Genomic DNA, 20,488 nt, shown 5'->3' with positions numbered 1-20,488 from the left:
GGCACCAATTGCCCCGCCTCCTTTAGATGCGGAGGCGCTATGAAGCACCTCTGGAAAAACAGGCCCTTTCAGGTGGGCTGTAGCAGCCCACCAGAGAATGCACCTGAAACCGGCTCAATATTGATTTGAGAAAAAAAAAGCATGAATAATTGTAATAGTAAAAATTGCAATTGCTGAGAATCTGTAATAACAACAGAAAATGTCAAAATATTCTGTAGATCTGGCAGCATCTATAGAGAGAGAAAACAGTCCTCAGTGGGCTGAGCAGTGTTCTGCAAAGACCAACATGTGGAGGACCAGGGAAGACTGATGTTCTTTTTAGGTAATTTAGAACAGAGCTATCTATTATTTGGGCAGGGGTGAAGAGGTAATTAGACTGTTTAAAGCCAATAGTTTTGGGTCAGATGGATACATATTTAGAAAAAGTGAATAAAATTCTATTTTCACATTCTCGTGTAGTCCACTACAACATCACAGTTGTTTGTAATCTTCTGGCAAAATAGATCATAGTTAAAGTAAAACAAGAGAAGGAAAATAACAGTTACAGGAACATACCTGCATCACTGGATTTAGATTTTTCTGAAATACCAGATATTGATTGGAGTTTGATTTCATGATAGGTTGATAAAATTGGATCATCTTTCAATTGGCCACTATCTTGCAAAGGCCCACTGGAGTTACTGGCTTTGGTGCAAGATTCACTTTCATTTTGCACTGAGGAAACTACAATCTCCATATTCACTTGCTCTTCCATTAGATCACACTTTGGAACAGTTTTAAATGGTGGGAGAAATTTTTTTTCTGACTTTAATGTACCCTCTTTGTTTTTATTTTGCTGCCTGTGACAACCAGAGTAACTGTGGAATGGAGGCTTGAACAGTGAAACTTGTCCTTTTGGCAACTTAACATCACGATGAAGATGCAGACCTTGTCGAACTGAATTTTTGTGGACAAGAGTATTGACGTTAGGAGGAATCATTTGCTGATGACTATGGTTTGAAAGACTGTCAAAATAAAAATATAGGCAATTAATATTACAAATAGTCCAACTATAAGATTTTCTTTCTTTTTCAATCCTTTTATTAAACATGTGATAATAAACAATGCATGAGAATAGAATGCAGAATTGAATGGTAAAAACATAAACATCAATATATTGCAATACTTAATACAATGCATAACATCATAACATATTGAACTCAATTTGAAATATTCAAAGAGAAAAAATTATTGTCAAAAACTCCATCTAACTTACCAAAATTGAAGAAAAATGGCTGGGAAGCCAAAACTGAGACTTCACTACAACAGATCAGTGCAAACTATTTATCTGGTCCTTGCCAATAAAAAAAAACAACAGAAATCCAGAACAGTCTGGAAGGTAAAGTCAAATTAACTCATACGAAAATAGTTTATATGAAAGGACACCAAGTCTCTTTAAACTAAACAGAGGTATCAAAGGGCCAGCTTCTAATTTTTTCTAAACTTAAACATGACACAACTAGAGAGCCATTGCATCAAAGTAGGTGAATTAGGATCTTTCCATTTGAATAAAATGGCTCTTCTGGCCAACAGTGTAGTAAATGCTGCAACATGATGTGCAGAGGAGGGAACTCATCCTACCTCTGGAACTATAATTCCAAAAATAGAAGTCAATGGATTAGGTTGCATTCTAATACCCAGTACAACTGACAAAGTCTTGAAAATATCTGTCCAATATAGAGCAAGACCAAAACATGTGGCCACTTGTGATTTACATCTATCACGCATAGGACTAACATTAGGAAAGATATAGGCCAATTTATCTTTTGACATGTGAACCTGATGTACCATTTTAAACTTAATCAATGCATGTCGGGCACACAATGAAGAGGTATTAAACTATAAGATTTTCTTCCATACAGAATGCTGTACCCATGAGAATTTTAAAAAAATTATGGCAACGATGAAAAACAATTAACATTCAATATCTAAATTGAAATCCAAGTTAAAAATCAAAATTCTATTTGTACTTTTCAAAGTTACTAGTTGAATTTTATTATCAAAAACATGCTGTAAACTTACTTTTCATCTTTTAATGGAGCAGAAATAATATACTTAAGTGGGATATTGTACACAAATTTCCTTCGATCATCAAGTACTCCTGAAAGCAATTACAACACTTCAGTTTGTATTGTGACAGAGTATATAGATATGTTTTTGGGACATAAATTGGGAAAGATTTGTTAGAGTAGGTCACATACAAACAGTTTAAAACAGATCTTATTTAAAATACTGGAGCTCTGCCCCATGCTAGACATTTCAGGGCCAACAGTCTTTGCAAGAGCTTTGGAGAGTGTCCAAGATGCTTCACTAATGGATTGTTCTTTACAAAAAGGCAACAGATGAAAGATCTTGTTGGAGCCACAGATTGTCTGGAGATGTTCTAAGAGGGTCATGTGATTTTGCAAGCAGAGAGAGTCAAACAGGTTTTCTCTGAGAGAGAGAGAGAGAGAGAGAGAGAGAGAGAGAGAGAGAGAGAGAGAGAGAGAGAGAGAGAGAGGAGAGAGAGAGAAGAGAGACACAGCGAGCAGTTCTACAGTGTTACAGTCACCAACAGCAGCTGGGACCAGAACAGGGCAAGCTGGCAAGCTTGTGGAAAGCCCCTTTTGGAAGATGGGTTTGTAAGTGCTTTGTTCAGCCTGGTCAAAGCCCTTATAGTTCATACAAGAGGACTAGCTGTCTAATGTTTCCCTTGGAATAAGAGATACAAAAAGGAACTGAAAGACCTGAAAGGAAGAGGTTATCATCTGGAGAACCCTGAAGGGGGCAAGTTTCGTCAGCAAGACACTGGAGTGGCTGATTAAAAAGGAATCAGTTGTGGATGTCCTGGAACAACAAACCTCTCTCTGAGAGGTAACTATTTGGTGAACTTTATAAATGTTAAACTCTGTGCAACCAGTGAACTTGTAGGAATGAGAAGTGAGATTGGACTGTGAGAACTTTTCTGAACTTACACACACATTACATACACGTGCGCTTAGAATTAGAAGGGGGTTAAGTTAGTTAAAGTGTGATTCTGTTTTCATGGTTAAAGATAATTAAAAGCAACTTTTGTTTAAGTAAACATTTGTCTTGGTGAATATCTATTGCTGCTGGGTTTTGCGGTCCCCTGGGCTCGTAACAGTATTCTCCAACTGTTTAAAAAAAAACTTACCAGTAATTCTTGTTGAAATTTTACCCTTCAGCTAATTTGAATCTGATTAATTTGAAAACTTTTAAATAAACTTTCTTTTCAGTGTTCAATCCTACTGAAAACATCTGCTTTTATTAGGCTCTTTTGAAAATTGTACTCCCAAGTTATTTTTTTCCTCAGAATCTCTTTAAAACTGAGGATGACTTGCATCCATTCCAATTCCATGGGTTCAGAGGTGGTACTGCAAACTATGCCACATATGGGGCATTAGGGTATGCAAATAGTTATTTTTAGAAATGGTATGCTACTTGTATAATTTACATTGATCTTCTACATAATCCCAACAAAACACTTATGCTCAGAATGTCATCTGGCATTCTCTTCCTTTTTGCCCAGTTAAGGGCCATGAATGTTTATGAATTGGTGAAGATTATTGAACCATTTCCCTATCCACCTGGTCATCTCTTCCAATACGAGTTCAATTTTGGGTGTCAAGTGACAGCCTTGCAAACAATGCAACTTTCTCATTAGAAATGAGTAAATGTAATTAGTTGTGCTGAGGAAGTTGCATTTTCTCTGCCAAACCCATTGCTTTCAAATTGAAGAATATTAAAATAGGATTAATTAGACAAGCAACTACATCGCATTTTACAAAATTGCTTATTTGGTTTGCAATGTGCTCATCTTCTCTTTAAGTCAGTACTATCCAATATACAGATTAAGAACTCACATATGGATAACTGCACTTTTAATTTTCATCTAGAAATAGAGTAAATATGCATTTTTAAGCAATATAAACTAACCTGTTAATAACATTGGGCCCCCTCTCCTGTGTTCCATTGAAATTCATAGGAAAGTGTACTATACTATGGTACAACATCTATAAACTGCATGTTCAAAATGTTTTAGAGTATTAACTGGGGGAAAAAAAAAGATCCAACAGTCTGTCTCCAAAATCATACTGGCAAGACAGGGCAGCAAGGCCAATAATGTATTTGTTTTATCGTCACCATGAATTTATCAGGGAATATGTTATCAACTCAATTAATAAAGAAATGTGGACAGGATCCCATTACAGACTCTTAAAGCACAACAACTAATTTGCCAAACTCGAACTGTAGCTACTCTTTGGCCTCTCTTCTATCCATATTCCCCTTCATTACCAATAGCAATTTGTATTTTCCTTGCCTTTAGTTTATACAACAATCTTTTATCTGAAAATTTAAAGAAAGGAAGAAAATAGTTCTGAAATGAAAAGAAAAAATATTCTTGTATAGAATCAAATTATATAAAATTGGAAGCCTACCTTCTGGGTTACATTTTAAGGGTTTGAGAGTAGATTTGTGATCACACTGTAAAGGGCTGTTAAATTCAGATAATAACTGTCTTTTTGGGAGAGGTTCCTCTGAAATAGAAACAATGCAGCTTTATTAATAATAACATGCATAATCACATATCAAATCCTTCTGATTCATATTATAAAGTGCAAAATAATTAATTACCATCTTTATTCTGCTAAACATTTTGATAGCGATGGGTCTCATTGCATTTTAATGGAAAAATAAGTGAAATTTGGCCCAAAAAAGGTTTAAACCAAACTTTTTTTTGTTCAAGGGGAGAATCAAAGGAGCAGATCAAAGAGAAAACCAATGAAATACTTTCAGCCGAAGGAAAAGAATTCAGTATTATGTTGAAGGAGAAATGAAGAGTTAACTACAATCAGAAAGCCAGAGTGCAAAGATGGGCTCGGCTACTGAACAGTTTGAAGGATCACATGAGAAATTATAAACTTGGTCTTGTGTAAAATAAATGCAATAAAACCTGAAAATGCTGGAAATACTATCGAGTGAGGAAGTCAAAATTTCAGGTTCCTGACTTTTAATCAGAACTGAATGGGCTCTGATGGAGTCCTGAGAAGTGGCCTTCAAGTCTGCAATGGATCAACTGTCAGTTACATTCTCAGGTATCTTTAATCTCTGCTTCCAATGGCTGTAGTTCCACGTGCTTCAGTACCAAAGGAAAAAAGCATACCAGGACTAAATGACTACCAAACAGTGGTTCTGACATCCACTCTCATGAAGTGCTTCGAAAGGCTGATCATGGCTCACATCAAATCGAGCACAACAGCTAGATTTGACCCACTTCAATTTGTCAAACAGATCCACGTTAGACACAATCTCTCTGGCTTTCCACTTGGTCTGAAACATCAAAGACACCTCGGTCAGACTATTGTTCATTAACCACAACGCTCCCTTCAATAGCAAATTAATTTACAAACTTTGGAATCCAGCCCTCTGCAACTGGATCCTTGATTTCCTATCTAATAGACCACCATCAGTGAAGATGGGTAACAACATGTCCTCCACTATTATACAATATTGGAATTATTCAAGGATCTGCACTCAGTCCCTTGCTATACTATCTCTACACCTATACCTGTTCAGCCAAATATCTTTCCAACTGCAGCTTCAAATTTGCCGACACCATAGTAGTAGACTGGAATAGAGGATTAACAGAAAATGGAAGCCGATATCGATGCCATCTGTTTGAAAACTGCCTTTATTTAATCCCCATTCCCCTCCCTTCTTCTATCAGAGCTATCTTTCTTAGCCTTCTGCCTTCTCTTCCTATCACTTCTTAGCTTCTTTCACCTTTTTCTACCCATTACTTCTGAGCCTGGATTCCTTCCTTCCTCTCTCCCCTTTTTATTCACAGGTGTCTGCCTGATTTTCATTACTCCTGAAAGGGCTTAGGCCTTTCAGGAGTAACGTCAACTGCCTTTTACTTTCTATGGATCTGCATGACCTGCTGAGTTTTTCCCAAGCACTTTTGTGTACAGCACGTGAACCCAGCATCTACAGATTTTCTTGTTTACAACTTAATGTGATTCAACAAATATGGCAATCGAGAGAGTAGGACAATAACTGGAACAGTACAGAGCAAGTGAATAGGGAACAAGGATGTTTCAAGCATGAGCAAGGAGGAAGTTAACAGTAAAAAACATGTATGAAGTAGAGGAGCAGCAGATCAGGAGATAAATGTTTATTATTGATTTCAGAGCGAAGTGGGTAAAGCATTTTTTCACAGTATTACAGGGTGATAACAGTGGATTTGAAGAAAAGTTGAGATGATCAGAAGTACAGAAGCTTCCCAAAATACAAGATCAAGGGAATGACTTGATACAGGGGTTGAAAAGTTAAAGTGAAATGTGAAGAATTTTTTTTTAAATGTCAAAGAGGAATGTTTCATTATGATTACAACAGCAAGATATCATAAAGATAAGCAAAAGTAATAAAGAAAATAGGTTTGGAGAATGAGAAACTTTTAAGAGTCTGTAAAAGAGGCAGAGAATGAACTTTGTGTTATGCCTTGAAATGACAGGTCCAGTTTTTGGTTCCACATATCTGAAAGGATGCCAAGAGACATCCACTTGGATGGAGTCTGGTACGAAGGAAACAAATATGGAGAAAGGATCCATTTTAATTGAAAGAAATGGGAGTATTTGGTGGAAATGTACATGGATAGGATACTGCAAATTTAAAAAAAGTAAACAATATTGGAGAGATTTTGAACAAGAGTAACTTAAGTAAAAGGCCAAAGACTGAATTTTGATAATATTCCCTTAGATATGACCTGAGCATTTCTAACTTTTATTTTAGATTCCTACCATCTGCATTTTTCTTTTAATTCATTTAATTACTGGAAAGCTGGTTGAAGGTAGTTGGGCTTGAATGATCCATTTCCGAACTTCAAGTTCTAAATTCAACTTTCAGTTGGGGGTGGGGGGGGGGGAGGGGGAATGGAATGTGTCTGCAGGTGGAAATAGGAATACTTCACCATTCAATACAATGGTGATTGATATAAGCTAGAAGCCTCAACACCTCTTCTGTGTCAATTCTATAGAGCCAGCAAATCCCCAATCTTTCAACAATTCTTTTTTTCTGTGATGAGGGAAGAAAAGTGACCAAAAGCATTAACTATTCATTTACAACTATTATGTCAATATATTTAGCTACAATCAGTGTGGAAAGTAAATGTACAAATCCTTGGGCACACCAGAGTAAAATAATCCACTAATGGGGATAGGAAACATAAAAGGGATAATAAATTTAATCTCCAAGGATTAGCAACTAGTCAAATGAAGGTGTAATGGGATAAATCAAAATATTAAGGGTTAGTTCTAAGCAAGAATCAATTTGGAATGGCAGGATAAAAAAAATAGAGAGAGAGATGATAAATATAGAAATGCAGCATAGAAAAAGAATTGATGTCCAGCCCTTGGCCATAAATAATCATGGGTTAAATAGAAACAGACTGTCTTATATTACAGAAGTGTTTCGTGTCAAGTTTAAATAAAATTTGTAAACCACTTTAAAAAAAATAACCAACTCAAATTTATATTCTGGATGTTCAAAATATTCAGAAACTTTCCAAACAATTGTAATAAAACAAGGTCAAGAAGGAAGAATTTTTTTTAAAAAGCTATTAGAAACAAGACCAACGATATTGGTTTTAAAGCAGTTTAGTATTAGGAGTTGATTAGATAATCAAAAATTAGCAAGGAGGTGTCTGATCTGAAGTAGCATCCTCCAAAATATTTAAATATTGTTCACCTACAAAAATTAATGCAAATCTTTCATTTGAATCCAAATTAATGTTTTTCCTGGCTATTCAAATTCAGTTTAGAGAATACAGGACTCGTCTAATGCATTTTTTGCATACTAATGGAAATCAAATATTTTATACAACATAGTTTAATAAAAATCTGAGTACAATTTACTCAGGGCGGCATGGTTGGCATAGTGGTTAGTGCAACACCATTAAAGCGCCAACGATAGGGACTGGAGTCTGAGTCCCACCAACCCTATCTGTGAGGAGTTTGTACGTTCTCTCCATTTCAGTGTTTTATGAGGGCTCCAGATTCCTCCCACCATTCAAAACGTACAGGGGATGTAAATTGAGCGGCAGACATGTGGGCTGAAATGGCCTGTCAATTTGTTGTTTGTCTAAATTTTAAATTTACCTGTTGAAAAGTTTTCCTCTGATCTCGGTCTCTTCCCATTTCTTAAATCTGATCCAGTAGTCCTATCTGTGAAAGCATGGGTGCATCTGAATGATTTGCCCGACATAAAATCAAAATGTTCATCATGGACTTTTCCTGCCTTTGAACTCTTCACAGTCCATTTTTCCACCTTTCTTCCCAGTACTTTAGGATTTGTATCACAATTACTTTTTGATGGATGCTCAGTAGGTGTTAGACATGCCTTGACACTGCAAATTGATTCATTTCTTCCCTCTGTGAGGATGTTACATTTCTCAGCAGGATGATTCAAGTTATAACTTTGATTTGCAGTCAATTGTATCCTTGCCATAGTTAAACTGCTTTCTTCTACCTTCACTTCCTTGCCCTTAGCTGTTTGAAATCCAGACATGAGAATGCAAGTATTTGAACAAGATGCTGACAAATTTTCTGTCGGCCTATTAATCTCAGGATTATTAATTTTATTTTTGCTTGATTCTACTTGGACAGGGTTTTGTATGTTTGAAGCAGTCTCTGTATAGTTATCCAATTTTCTGTGAATTAATTCTGAGGCTCCTTCATTTTGTTCATTGTTTATGTCAATATCAGGTGAGGAAGTGGGGAATAATTGTAACTGCTGAGATCTTTCAAGTGTACTTTGTGTGCTCTTTGCACTACTTAATGAAGTACCTTTAATTTCAAATTCTTTTAATGTACATTTAACTTTCTGAAAAGCAACATCAGAGACTAAAACTGGTTTCCCACTTGACATATTGATACCAAGTGATGCCTTTGTATTAGAAATAGGTGAAAGTGATTTTTTGCTTGAATGCCTTTTTTCCTTGGATTTCACTTCTTTATCCTTGAAAATTTCAGATTCCTTCTCACTGACGACTACTTCAGTAAATATTTGCTTACATTTCTTTAAAGATTCTTCAGAAACATGAACAGGCTTCCCACTTGCTGTGCTGAAGAAGGCAATAGGTCCTGTTTTTAGAAAATGCTGATGGAGATCAGACACAGTAATATCACCTTGATTATAATCAAAGGTAGTATTCAAAACTGGAACTCTGCTTTCATCAGGCTCACTTTCTGAAAATTCCTCTTCTGCACGTTTGAAATGTGTTTCACCTACAGCTATACTGCTACTACTTGAAGCAAAGTGCTCTGTGTATGGAGGTTTAGCCACTGAAACGGTGTCATTTAGAGCACTACCTTCAGTTGGTACATTTTTAAATGTTTCAGGAGCTATGAAATTATGTTGAATGCTAAACTTATGATCATCATCAAAAAACAAAGCTCTTCCTTTATTTAAAGCTAACTTTGACACACTGACATTTTTACCATTAGCCAATTGGAAGGCTTTCATTTCTAAACCAGTATCCAGTTCAAAATCCTCAAGCACATGCTCTCTTTGATCAGGCAACCTGCTGTGACTTTTAGAATTCACATTACTGTAGTTATTCTTCAATGGTTTCACCCCTACATGCTGCACAGCACTCTGAATTAATGGATTGCCAATATTTGGTTGAAGAGATTCTGATGAAATATTTTCCATTGTACATTTTGCTTCATTCAAAAGTTCCTTCTCATCAAATAGAGCTTTGGCTTTATCAAGTGATGCTTTGCAGACAGTAACCATCTTACCACTTGCGGTTTGGAATCCTTTCATTCCAGACTCAATGGCAGCAAAAGGTGAATTAATTTGATTTATTTCTTCCATATTTCTAAATGAATTGCAGGCTTCATAATTTTCCCTATTTGGAATTATAAATGCAGGAGAAACCAAATGATTTGATAAAACCTGACAACTTTGTTTTTGATCACATAATTGCACATCTACATCACTTTTTTTCAAATGTCTTTCCTGAGAAGTATTCATCCACTTATCTAGTTGTTGTGAAGCATTTTTTGCTATTCCCATAAACAGTTTGGGCATCTGCAAATTTTCACTGCAGCAATCTATGGTTTGAAGCAAACTTTCTTCCTCATTCGAGACATTTTTGGAATCTATGATTCCCTTACCATTTGCAGTCTGGAAACATCTGGTATCATTACTCTCCTCAGTATTCATGGCTTCAGCTGAAGATATTATGTGGCCAGCAAAAGTGCTGTACAAGTCATCAACTGATTGTTCTATCTCACTGCTAGCTTCCATGTTCTCATTGCCCTTTGTGGCACTGCAGCCAGACTGACACATGTTCTTTTTCCAAGATGTATTTTTCATTATACTAAGTTTCACAGAATCTATGCCATCAGAATTTTCCAAGACCTCATGCCCTGTGTGTAAATGCATTGCTTTACCTAGTGCACCTTCTTTCAACACATTGACTGCCTTATCCCCATCTCTCTGAAAATCATATTTTCTATCACTATTTGTGATTTTTCTCTCATTTTGCAAAACATTTTGACTATTTTTACTGTTTAAGTTGAAGATAGCTGGATGCAGTTGAAATGACTTGCTGCTTGCTGTATCACTTAAATGAGTTATTGTTTTGGACCCAATAACTGAATTGTTTAATAAGTGACTTAAACCATTAATTGGAAAGGCACAATCAGTGTCACTGCCAATGTCCCTGAATATATTCTCTGCATTTTTCAAACTTTTATCAGAGAGAATTATTTTGCTGCCACTTGCTGTGTAAAAACCTTCATGGTCTCCTTTAAACCCCACTTTTTCTTTCAGCGGTGGAATGACCTCAGTAAGCATTGTATTTGTATGCATTTTAACATTGTTTGAGACAAGTTCTGTGGCATTTATGCAGAACTTTGTCACAGTAAATATTTCAGTTTCTTTATTTTCATTTTTAAAGCCATAGGAACTGATATGTTTATTTGGTATGGTTTGATCCATTTCTTTTTCACTCAGTTGACTGATTTCAGAACTAGTCTCTGCTAGCAGTTGTGAGTTGCAAGACTTACTATTCAACATCATTGAAGACTCAACATCAAAACCTTTTTTAAAATGGGCATCCTGGCACTTATCCAAAAGGGCAGATGGATGAGTGTAATCCATTTGCTCAATGAGCAGATTGGTTTCCTTGTTCCTATCACTAACTACAGACTGTTTTTCAAAATGTGCATACCCTGATTGGCTACTTGTGTTTTCTAAAAAACTAAACAATTTGTTCACATCTTCTGCTTGACTAGGTGTCAAACATTTGTTATTGTCTTGAATATTTTTCTGAGATAATGATGCAGAGGAATTACAATTGTGCAGTTTTGTAAATGGAAATGATGGCTGTTTAACAACTTCCATGGTAATTTGGAGTCTAGATTTGTTTTCAACTTCAGCTAGTGTTGAGGAGATTTGAAAATTATCTGTTTGATTCTCAAGTACATTTTTTGAACTGACAAATTCATGGATAACTCCCTGTGCAGAGTTTGCTTCTAAATTGTTTTTTTCAATTATTTTAAATAATTTCCCATGTGAGAGGTTTTCTGTAAGCAAATCTGTGCACTGTTCTGTACAGGCAAGATTTCTACTGTAGGTCCCACATTTATAAACTTCAGAATCTTTTGATATTAGTTCTTTGGCATTTTTCAAAACTGTACAAGCTTCTTTGATCATCACCATAGCACTTGAATCAGCTCCTAGATTCTTAGGTTTCAATGATATTCTATCTATGTTTTCTCCTTTACATGGTTCAGTGTTGTGTGGAGGTGAAGTTATTTCAGCTTGTTCATACAATTCCATTTTGGTAACAGGTGCAGACAGAGGTGCTCTTGTTTCATTATGTAGATTCTCTATTAATTTAGATGATTTATTCCCAGTCATTCCACAGCCAGATAGAATGGAACTAGGTAGATTACATGGTGCATTTTTGGCATTTGTAGAAACATTTTCCTTGTATTCACATTCAGGCAATGCAGTTGAAGAAATCAGGAATGCATCACTAACAAGGTCAGGATTCAGTTTTTTAGACTTCAAGGTAGATGCCAACAGTGCAATTTTTCGACTTCCTTCAAAACATTTTTCTTGACTCAAACAAACTGATAGTGTCTCTATATTTGATTTTATTTGAAGTTCAGACACACCCATATCGTTCTTCAAACTCCTCTTATATTTTTCAGAATCAAGGCAAAGCTGTTCAGTTTTATGCAAAATATTAGACACGCAGGAAGAGTGAGATGATATTGTATGAATTGTAACTGAAGTGGAGGCTACCTCATTGGTTGATAATTGGGCAGAAAATGGTACAATACAAGTATTTTCAGGACGATTGAGAGAATTTGTGAAGTCTTCAGATTTTGTTTTTCTGTCTTCATGATGCATAGGACTTCCATTTTCAGCATTTAAAGGTGATATTCTAAATTCAATGCAAGGTCTCTCATTGTTCTGCACAACAGTATTTTCAGATATATTTACCTTCTCTGATTTAACCGAATAAACTGTAGGTGAACAACTCTCCTCTGTATCTTCAGCCTTTGCATCATCAAAGCCATTAGTTATCATTGGTTTAGATTGTAGGTTTAACCTTTTAGCCAGTGCTAGACGAGCTGCACCAGCGTTTCTACTCTTCTTGTTACGAGAAGGCCCTCTCTTCAACGGTGTCATAAAATCATTCAAACTCCTGGCATTATTAAAACCATGTGATAGCTTATGAACAGTTTCACCTTCAGTATGCATTACCACATCTTTTATTTTCCCAAGTTTCTCAAAAAACTGTTGTGTATCTTGTACACTTTCATTTACTTCCAAGTCATGATTCTCACTGGCTTGGAGATCAATGCACAGACTACTTTCAGGAGTAGCACCACCTTCATTTTTTCCACAAGCAGCTGAAGTGATGAAACCTAAACAGAAAAACATATTTAATATTAAACACTAGATATTTTCATAAGATGATAAAAACAAAATCTGCGTGAACCTGCACCTGGAAAAACAGTGCACACTGGTCAGAAACTTAATTTAGCATTTACAAATACTCAGTAGTATCAAGATGACAGAATATCATTGCCCTTGAGATTGCCATAGAACCAACCTGAAGGATCAATTTACCTGGTCACACCCTCGTCAATGAGCAGATTATTTTCTTCACAAAAGAACTGATACAAAAATGCTCACCAAAGTCTGATTTTCATTCAGTGGAAATAGTCCAGCACAAGAGGCAAAAAACAGAACTTCATTTGAGCAAAGAATGATGAGAGGTGAATAATAGGTCTACAAGATGATGAGGGTATTAGATAAGGTAACATCTTTTTTCTCAGGGCATATGTAGCAAACATCAGAGGACATCTGAACAAAGGGAGGAAAATTTAGGGGAGACATTAGGATTTTTAAAATAAAAGACACACACACAGCAGGGTGGTGTAGAGGCTGGAACAATAGGGGCATTTAAAAGACTCAGTTACATGGATGAAAGTAAAAATAGAAGGTTATGATGTAGGGAGGGTTTAGTTTTTTTTGGTTAGTACATATGGGTCAGCACATCGTGGGTCAAAGGGCCTGCACTGTTCTATAACTATAATGGTGAATACCATGAATACCAAATGGGGGGGGGGGGGGGGGGGGAAGCAATAAGCAAGTTCATAGATTGGTTCAGAGTTCTGCAATCCTACCAAATAAGATTATGAATAAAGATGGACAATTACAATGACAATACAAAGCTATTCTAGGAATAATCCCAATTTAAAAATGGTGGAATCCAGTACAAATGCCAAAGATTTAACAAGTTCTAACCACCTTCAGCCATAAATGCTAAGTCAGTGATCCATTTAGATCAAACATCACTATCATTGCAAAAGCAAGACTTCAGTCATTAGACATAAGATTTCGCAAAGGCTACTAGATCAAATCATATCCTACTTTAGAGCTGAAGACCTGTTATAGGCTCTATTGTGACCACCTGATCCACAAGCACATGGGAAGTAATTTTGGAATACAGTTCATCTGTACAACCTAGAATTGCTGCCAACAGTTTCCCCACACCTATACAATTAATCTGGCTGGATCCTTGTAAACCTCACCCTTACACTCTCCAGTGCATTCAAGTACCTCCTACAGTATGGTGACCAAAACTACACACAATACTTTAGTTGTTGCCATATCAAAATTTTATGAAGTTGTTCCACGATATTCTTTATTCTTTCTCTTACATTCTATGCCCCATTGAATTGTGGCCAGAATTGTGCATGCCTTCTTCACTTTAATATCCATGTGGTTGTGTTTAAGGATCTAAGAATTTATACCACCAAATTTACATAACTGCACAAGAGGGTAAGAAAAAGAGAGGGGAGAAAGAAAAGGTACTTGTACTGTAAACTGTTTGATGAGGCAGTCACACCCATTAGACTAACTGCTTCAAATCCAGCCTGTGGTCAGGTGCAAGGCAGTATTACTGCTAGTGAGGAAGGTGGGGGGGGGGGGGGGGAAGGGGGTAATCCAAGATGAATAATGTAGAGAAGTCCCAGCCCTTGAGCTTGTCTTGCAGAGATCCCTGTCTGGAAAGAGAGTGGGCCATGTAGGAAGAATGAGCAACCTGATCTGTAGTTTGATGAGTCATTCAAGAGGTAGGAGAGAAATACTGTAATAGGAGATGTTATAGTCAGGGAAAAACCCAACACCCAACCCCAACCAACCAATTTTCCCCTGCAACCGCTGCAATCGTGTCTGCCTGTCCCGCATCGGACTTGTCAGCTACAAACGAGCCTGCAGCTGACGTGGACTTTTTACCCCCTCCATAAATCTTCGTCCGCGAAGCCAAGCCAAAGAAGAGTCAGGGAATACACTTATTATCTGTGTGCTACCTGCAAGGTGCCTAAATTTGCGAATTCTCATTTGACCTACAGAGGAAAGATTCAGTTGTCCAGTCCATGTGGACACTAACGACATAGGTAGAACTGGGAAAGAGGTTCTGGTGAAGGTATTTGAGCATTTAAGGACAAAATTAAAAAGCAGAACCAAAAAGGTGATAATCTCTGAATTGCTACCTGAACTATGTACAAATTGGCAAAGGATTTATGAGATTAAGTTAATCCCAATGATCAAAGATTGGTAATGGAAGGCATGGGTTTGAATTTGTGGGTCATTGGCACCAGTATTAGCAAAGGAGGGAATCATTTTAATGAGACGGGCTCCACCTGAACTATGCTGGGGATTGCACAATTAGGAAAGTAAATAGCAGGGGGTAGATTCAACAGATTAGAAAAGTACAGATGCAGTTAAAGGGAAGGAGAATCCAGAAAAGGTTATCAAAGTGATGGCAGGCAAGGATCTCTATACAATTGCTTCCACAAAAGAAGTAGTGTTGAACAAATTAGTGGGCCTAAAGGTAGACAAGTCCCCTAGTCCTGATGGAATGTATCCCAGGGTAATGAAAGAAATGATAAAACCCGTCATGGAGGCTTTTTTGGTAATTTACCCAAATTCTCTGGAGTTTGGGCAGGTCCCAGCAAATGATAGTGTTTAAAAAAGGATGCTGACTCTTGGTAGGTTACTACAGGCCAGTTTTTGCTGTTGAAAATGTTTGAAGCTATTGTTAAGGAAGAAATAGCAAGATATTCAGATAAAAATTATTCCATCAGCAAGGCACAGCATGGATTCAGGGAGGGCAGGTCATGTTTGACATATTTACTGGAGTTCTTAGAGGATATGAGCGCAGTTGATGGTGGACGTTGTATATTTGGATTTTCAAGAGGTGTTCGTTAAGGTTCCACAAAAACTTTTCCATAAAGTTGGGGGTGTTACAAGCCCTGAGGACCCCAAAACCCAGCAGCAATAGATATTCACCAAGACAAATGGTTACTTAAAAAAGTTGCTTTTAATTATCTTTAAACATGAAAACAGAATAACACATTAACTTATCACTACTGACTTAACTAACCTAACTTAACTCCCTTCTAATTCTAACCGCACGCGTACGTAATGTGTATGTAAGTTCAGAAAAGTTCTTTGCTTCATAGTCCAATCTGACCTCATTCCTCCAAGTTCACTGGTTGCAGGCAATTCTTATACTGTGGACAGAATTTAACATTTATAAAGTTCATCAGGCTTTGGTGCTTGAAAGGTAAATGGTTACAGCTTAGGAAGGTTCTTGTCAATTTTCAGAGAGATTTGTTGTTCCAGGACACGCACAACGAATTCCTTTTTAATCAGCCACTCCAGTGTCTTGCTGATGAAACTTGCCCCCTTCAGGGTTCTTCAGATGATAACCTCTTTCTTTCAGGTCACTACAGAGTGCCTTTTCTGTTTCTCTTATTCCAAATGAAATATTAGACAGCCAGTCCTCTCCTCTTGCATGAACCACAAGGGCTTTGACCAGGCTGAAGAAAGCACTCACAACCCATCTTCTAAATGGGGTTTTCCACAAGGTTGCCAGCTTATCCTGTTCCAGTCCCAGCTGCTGTTGCTGGCTGTAACACACTAGAACTGATCTCTGTCTGTCTGTCTCTCTCTCTCTGCTTGCAAAACCACATGACCCTCTTAGAACAGCAAGTTCCACTGCAGACAGAAGGCAGCTCCGAAAAGCTCTTTCATCTGTTGCCTTTTCGTAAATAATCCATTAGAGAAGTCTCTTGAGCACTCTCCAAAGCTCTTGCAAAGACTGTTGACTCCGACATGTCTAGCATGGGACAGAGCTTCAGTATTTTAAATAAGATCTGTTTTAAAGTGTTTGTATGTGACCTACACTAAAACCTGCCCCAATTTATCTCCCAAAAACATATCTATATTCTGTCACAGGGTTAGAGAATTGGTTAACCAATAGAAGCCAGAGAGTTGGGATAAATATTTCTCTAGTTGGCAATCAGGGATGGGTGCTGAGCCCACAAATGTTCACTATGTACAATAACAATTTGGACCAATTGTAAATTTGCTCCATTTCAAAATTTGCTCACGACACTAAATTGAGTGCAAAAATTAAATTGTGCAGAGGACAGTCTGCAGCGAGAGATAGTGGACAGGTTTGGCAAATGTTGCTAAATGTGAGGATATCCACTTTAGAAGGAAAAATAGAAGAACATATTATTTAAATTGTGAAAGAATGCAGATTTGCAGAGGGATTTGAGAGAGCTTGTGCATAAATTCCAAAAGAGTTGAAAGTAGGTGCAACAGGTAATCGAGAAGACAAATTGAGTGTTGGCCTTCATTGAAAGAGGGACTGAAAAAGAGCAAGGAGGTTCTGCTGCAACTGTACAGGATACTGTTGAGGCCTCACCTGGAGTACTGGTTACAGTTCTGGTCTCCTTAGTTGAGAAAAGATATACTGGCTTTGGAGAAAGTGCAGAGGAGTTGCACCAGGTTGAATCCAGAGATAAGGAGGTTAGCCCTTAAGGAGAGTTCAGGTCACCAGGGGCTCTTCTCACCATAATTCAGAAATATGAAAATGGATTTTATTGAAACATAAAATGATGCATGGGATAGACAGGAAAGTTGTTTTCGTTCTTTGGTGAGATTAGAACTAGTGGACTTCACCTCAAGATTAGGGAGAAGTGGATTTTGGACGGCGATGAGAAGGAAATGCTTTTCCCAGAGTACTGTAGTGAATTTGTGAAAGTCTCTGTCTAAGGAAACAGTAGAGGCTGCCTCATTAAATATATTTAAGGCAATTAAATTTTTGCAAAATAAGGGAATTAAGGGTTATGGGGAAAAGGAAAGTAGATGGAGCAGAGTATGCAATCAGATTAGCATTGATCGAGATCAATGGGCAAGATGAAATGCTCCTGTTCATATTTATTATGCTCTTTGTTCCACAATACTGTGTGCTTTGTCCTTTCATTCAATCTAATGATCTGTAAACATTTTCTTTTACTACAAGGTTTCAGGAGTCTAACAAAGATTCAGAAAAGAAATAGGAAGGATCTTGAATGCAAATAAACCTTGAACAATCCCCCAAACACAAAATTTAATAGAATCTACTGACAATTCTTTCAATGTATCAAAAATCATTCAAGCAGCCTTATAGAAAGATGTTCAATAATAATTATAAACTGTATTTACAAGATCCATCGAAATTGTAAACATTTAGAATATTGGCAGTAAAAATTAGCATAAGTTCAATTATACCTGATACAGGCTTTTGCTGTTTTTTTTAGATTTTTGGGCTGATAACATGCATGAAGACTTTGATGTCAAAGGTATAAACTGTGTATTAGTTTGTAAATCAGTGCCCGATTAAATATTCTTCTTCTCGTGTTGATTTAAAGGACCTTGCACAGAGTACAGAAATTTCTTTGAATGACCTTTTAGGGTAGAAAGCAAGAAGCTATGATCCTTTCCAGCTTCATGACACTTTAATGAATCCAGAACTAGTAAGGTGCCTCTAGAAACTACAGGGTGATTGGATATGTCATCTTTGAGAGAAATTATTAAATTGGTTTATGATCTTTTAAAACAGTTGCTGGCTTTATTTGGCTTATTCTACTTTCAAGTTCATTGTTTTTCATAAGCATTCTTTCCATGTTGCATAAAGGAAAAGATCCAAATGCTACATTTTCTGAACCCATTCTTCTGTCATAAGATGGATGAATTTGAAGTGAATCACCAATTATTAAACAACTTTTGCAAAGATTGTCCAGGCAAGGTAATTCAGACAATTGAGATCTATCAGAAGTAAAATTTAGAGAACTGGATTTTGCTTCTGCTTTAGAATTCTTTCTGCTATCATTGGCTTCTCGGAAACTCTCAGCAATGCCACAATTAAACTGATTCTGTGCTAAAGAAAAAAACAATGGACTCCGTGCTACTGAACTGATTTTTTTCGTGGCACAGAAAAGTTTATCCTTCAGCTACATCTTTTTCAATGTGTTGTTTTGTTGTCGGTAACCAGCATTTTCATTTGAAATTAATCCTAGATTCCCTGAGTTGCTCAAGGTGCCTTCATTAATGAATCGACTTCCATTGAATTCAGAGAGATTTAGCTGTGACCAGTCAGGCAGTGAATATGTATTCTGGGCTGATATTCAGGAAAAATTCCATTTTGCCATCTTTAACTGGACTTAAAAGTATTGGAAGCTATATGGAAGTCTGATTCAGCTGCAATATTCTGGTAGGAGTCATGTTTAGAAGCATGAGATGGGATTGTTATTTATCTTGAAATTATTGATTGAAAATTTATTTCTCTTTATAGTCGTGGATTTTATTCCCTGTATACCCAAATGTGTGCAGTATGAAAGATACTGTTTCATTTGGGGCAATCTGCTTTTCATCTTTGTAGCTGCTGCTCCCATTAACCAAGTTATACGATCCACCTTCAGCCTCTAAAAGCATGCAATGAAAATCTTAGGATCAATGGATATTTGGAAGAATTGTGTGTATATATTTTTTGGAGTCATCAAAATAAATATCAAAAACTATATTGTTGGGGATGTCTCGTCATGTAGTGGAGAAAGGATGAAGCTTCCCGAAGCTCCCAGATAATTATAAAATAAAAGGAAAATAAAATAATTTACAATAATTGAAACAGGAAGAATATATCTTTATCGTGAAGATGCCAAAAAAAATCAACAATTGTCAGCAACTTTGAGCTCCCAACGAGAACAGTTTTTCAACGGAAAAGGGTCTACTTACAGGAAGAAGTCAGGGGTTGTGCAGACAACCTGATGCCCAGGAGGAATGATAGAATGTTTTCGGTGTTGGAATCAAGAGACGTTATGAAAGAAGAGAAGAGACTGGGCATGCGCACAGTGAAGGTGAACTGGAAGACGCAAGAAGAAGGAGCTCTCTCTCAAAATGGCGACTCAGAGACTGGTCAAAGTACAGAAAAAGAGGATGAACTAGCAAAAGTTAAACCAGTGAGTTAAGTTAAAAAAGTTAAAATACAAACTTAAGGGAAATATACTAATGAAGATATAATTAAAGTACTTTTATCAAAAGAGCAAAATGGATCACATTTTAAAATTAGTGACCAGTCAAGAGACAGAAATTGGGATTTTAAGTGAAAGAGTGATAGAAGTGGAAAAAAAATGGATAAAATTATGGAAAGAGTAGTTAAAAGTGGAAAAAGAATTAAATGAATAGGCTATAGAAAAAGTAAAGATATTGGAAAAGATGGATTCTTTAGAAAATTTTACTAGATATAATAATGTAAAAATTGTGAGGCTCAAAGAGGGAGTGGAGGGAGTAAATCCCATCCACTTCTTTCAAGAATGGTTACCAAATATCCTGGGAGTATAAAATGTTGGCGCAAAGATAAAAATTGAGAAAGTATATAGATCTCCTTATTCACGTGCAGGAATGAATCAAAAACCACGCTCTATATTAATTAGATGTCCAAATTTAATGATTGTGAAAACATATCAAGAGCTGCAACAAAAAAAGTTATGGACAGAGAAGGAAAACCACTGGAAGTTGAAGG

General features: G+C 36.7%; 2 protein-coding genes across 11 annotated transcripts in view; one reads left to right on the top strand and one right to left on the bottom strand.

The window, feature by feature from the left end:
- The window catches only part of LOC138739474 (NEDD4-binding protein 2-like 1), a 111,542-nt gene extending 106,530 nt beyond the window's left edge, over positions 1-5,012 (top strand). Inside the window, exon 5 of the mRNA XM_069891607.1 lies at positions 4,787-5,012. Coding sequence (XP_069747708.1) covers positions 4,787-4,877 — 91 coding nt within the window. The 3' untranslated portion in view covers positions 4,878-5,012. The remainder of the gene's footprint in view (positions 1-4,786) is intronic.
- The window catches only part of brca2 (BRCA2 DNA repair associated), a 170,403-nt gene that overhangs the window by 68,264 nt on the left and 81,651 nt on the right, over positions 1-20,488 (bottom strand). For all 10 annotated transcript variants that reach the window (XM_069891592.1, XM_069891595.1, XM_069891600.1 and 7 more), the window contains 4 exons: positions 8,196-12,989; positions 4,479-4,577; positions 2,062-2,140; positions 556-1,004 (listed from right to left, as the gene is read on the bottom strand). In XM_069891592.1, the coding sequence (XP_069747693.1) occupies positions 556-1,004; positions 2,062-2,140; positions 4,479-4,577; positions 8,196-12,989 (5,421 nt within the window). The remainder of the gene's footprint in view (positions 1-555; positions 1,005-2,061; positions 2,141-4,478; positions 4,578-8,195; positions 12,990-20,488) is intronic.

This window comes from Narcine bancroftii, chromosome 7, assembly GCF_036971445.1.
Source record: "Narcine bancroftii isolate sNarBan1 chromosome 7, sNarBan1.hap1, whole genome shotgun sequence".
NCBI classification, from domain to species: domain Eukaryota; kingdom Metazoa; phylum Chordata; class Chondrichthyes; order Torpediniformes; family Narcinidae; genus Narcine; species Narcine bancroftii.
Note: the sequence above shows the minus strand (reverse complement) of the source record. Positions and strands in the feature narration are given on the sequence as shown.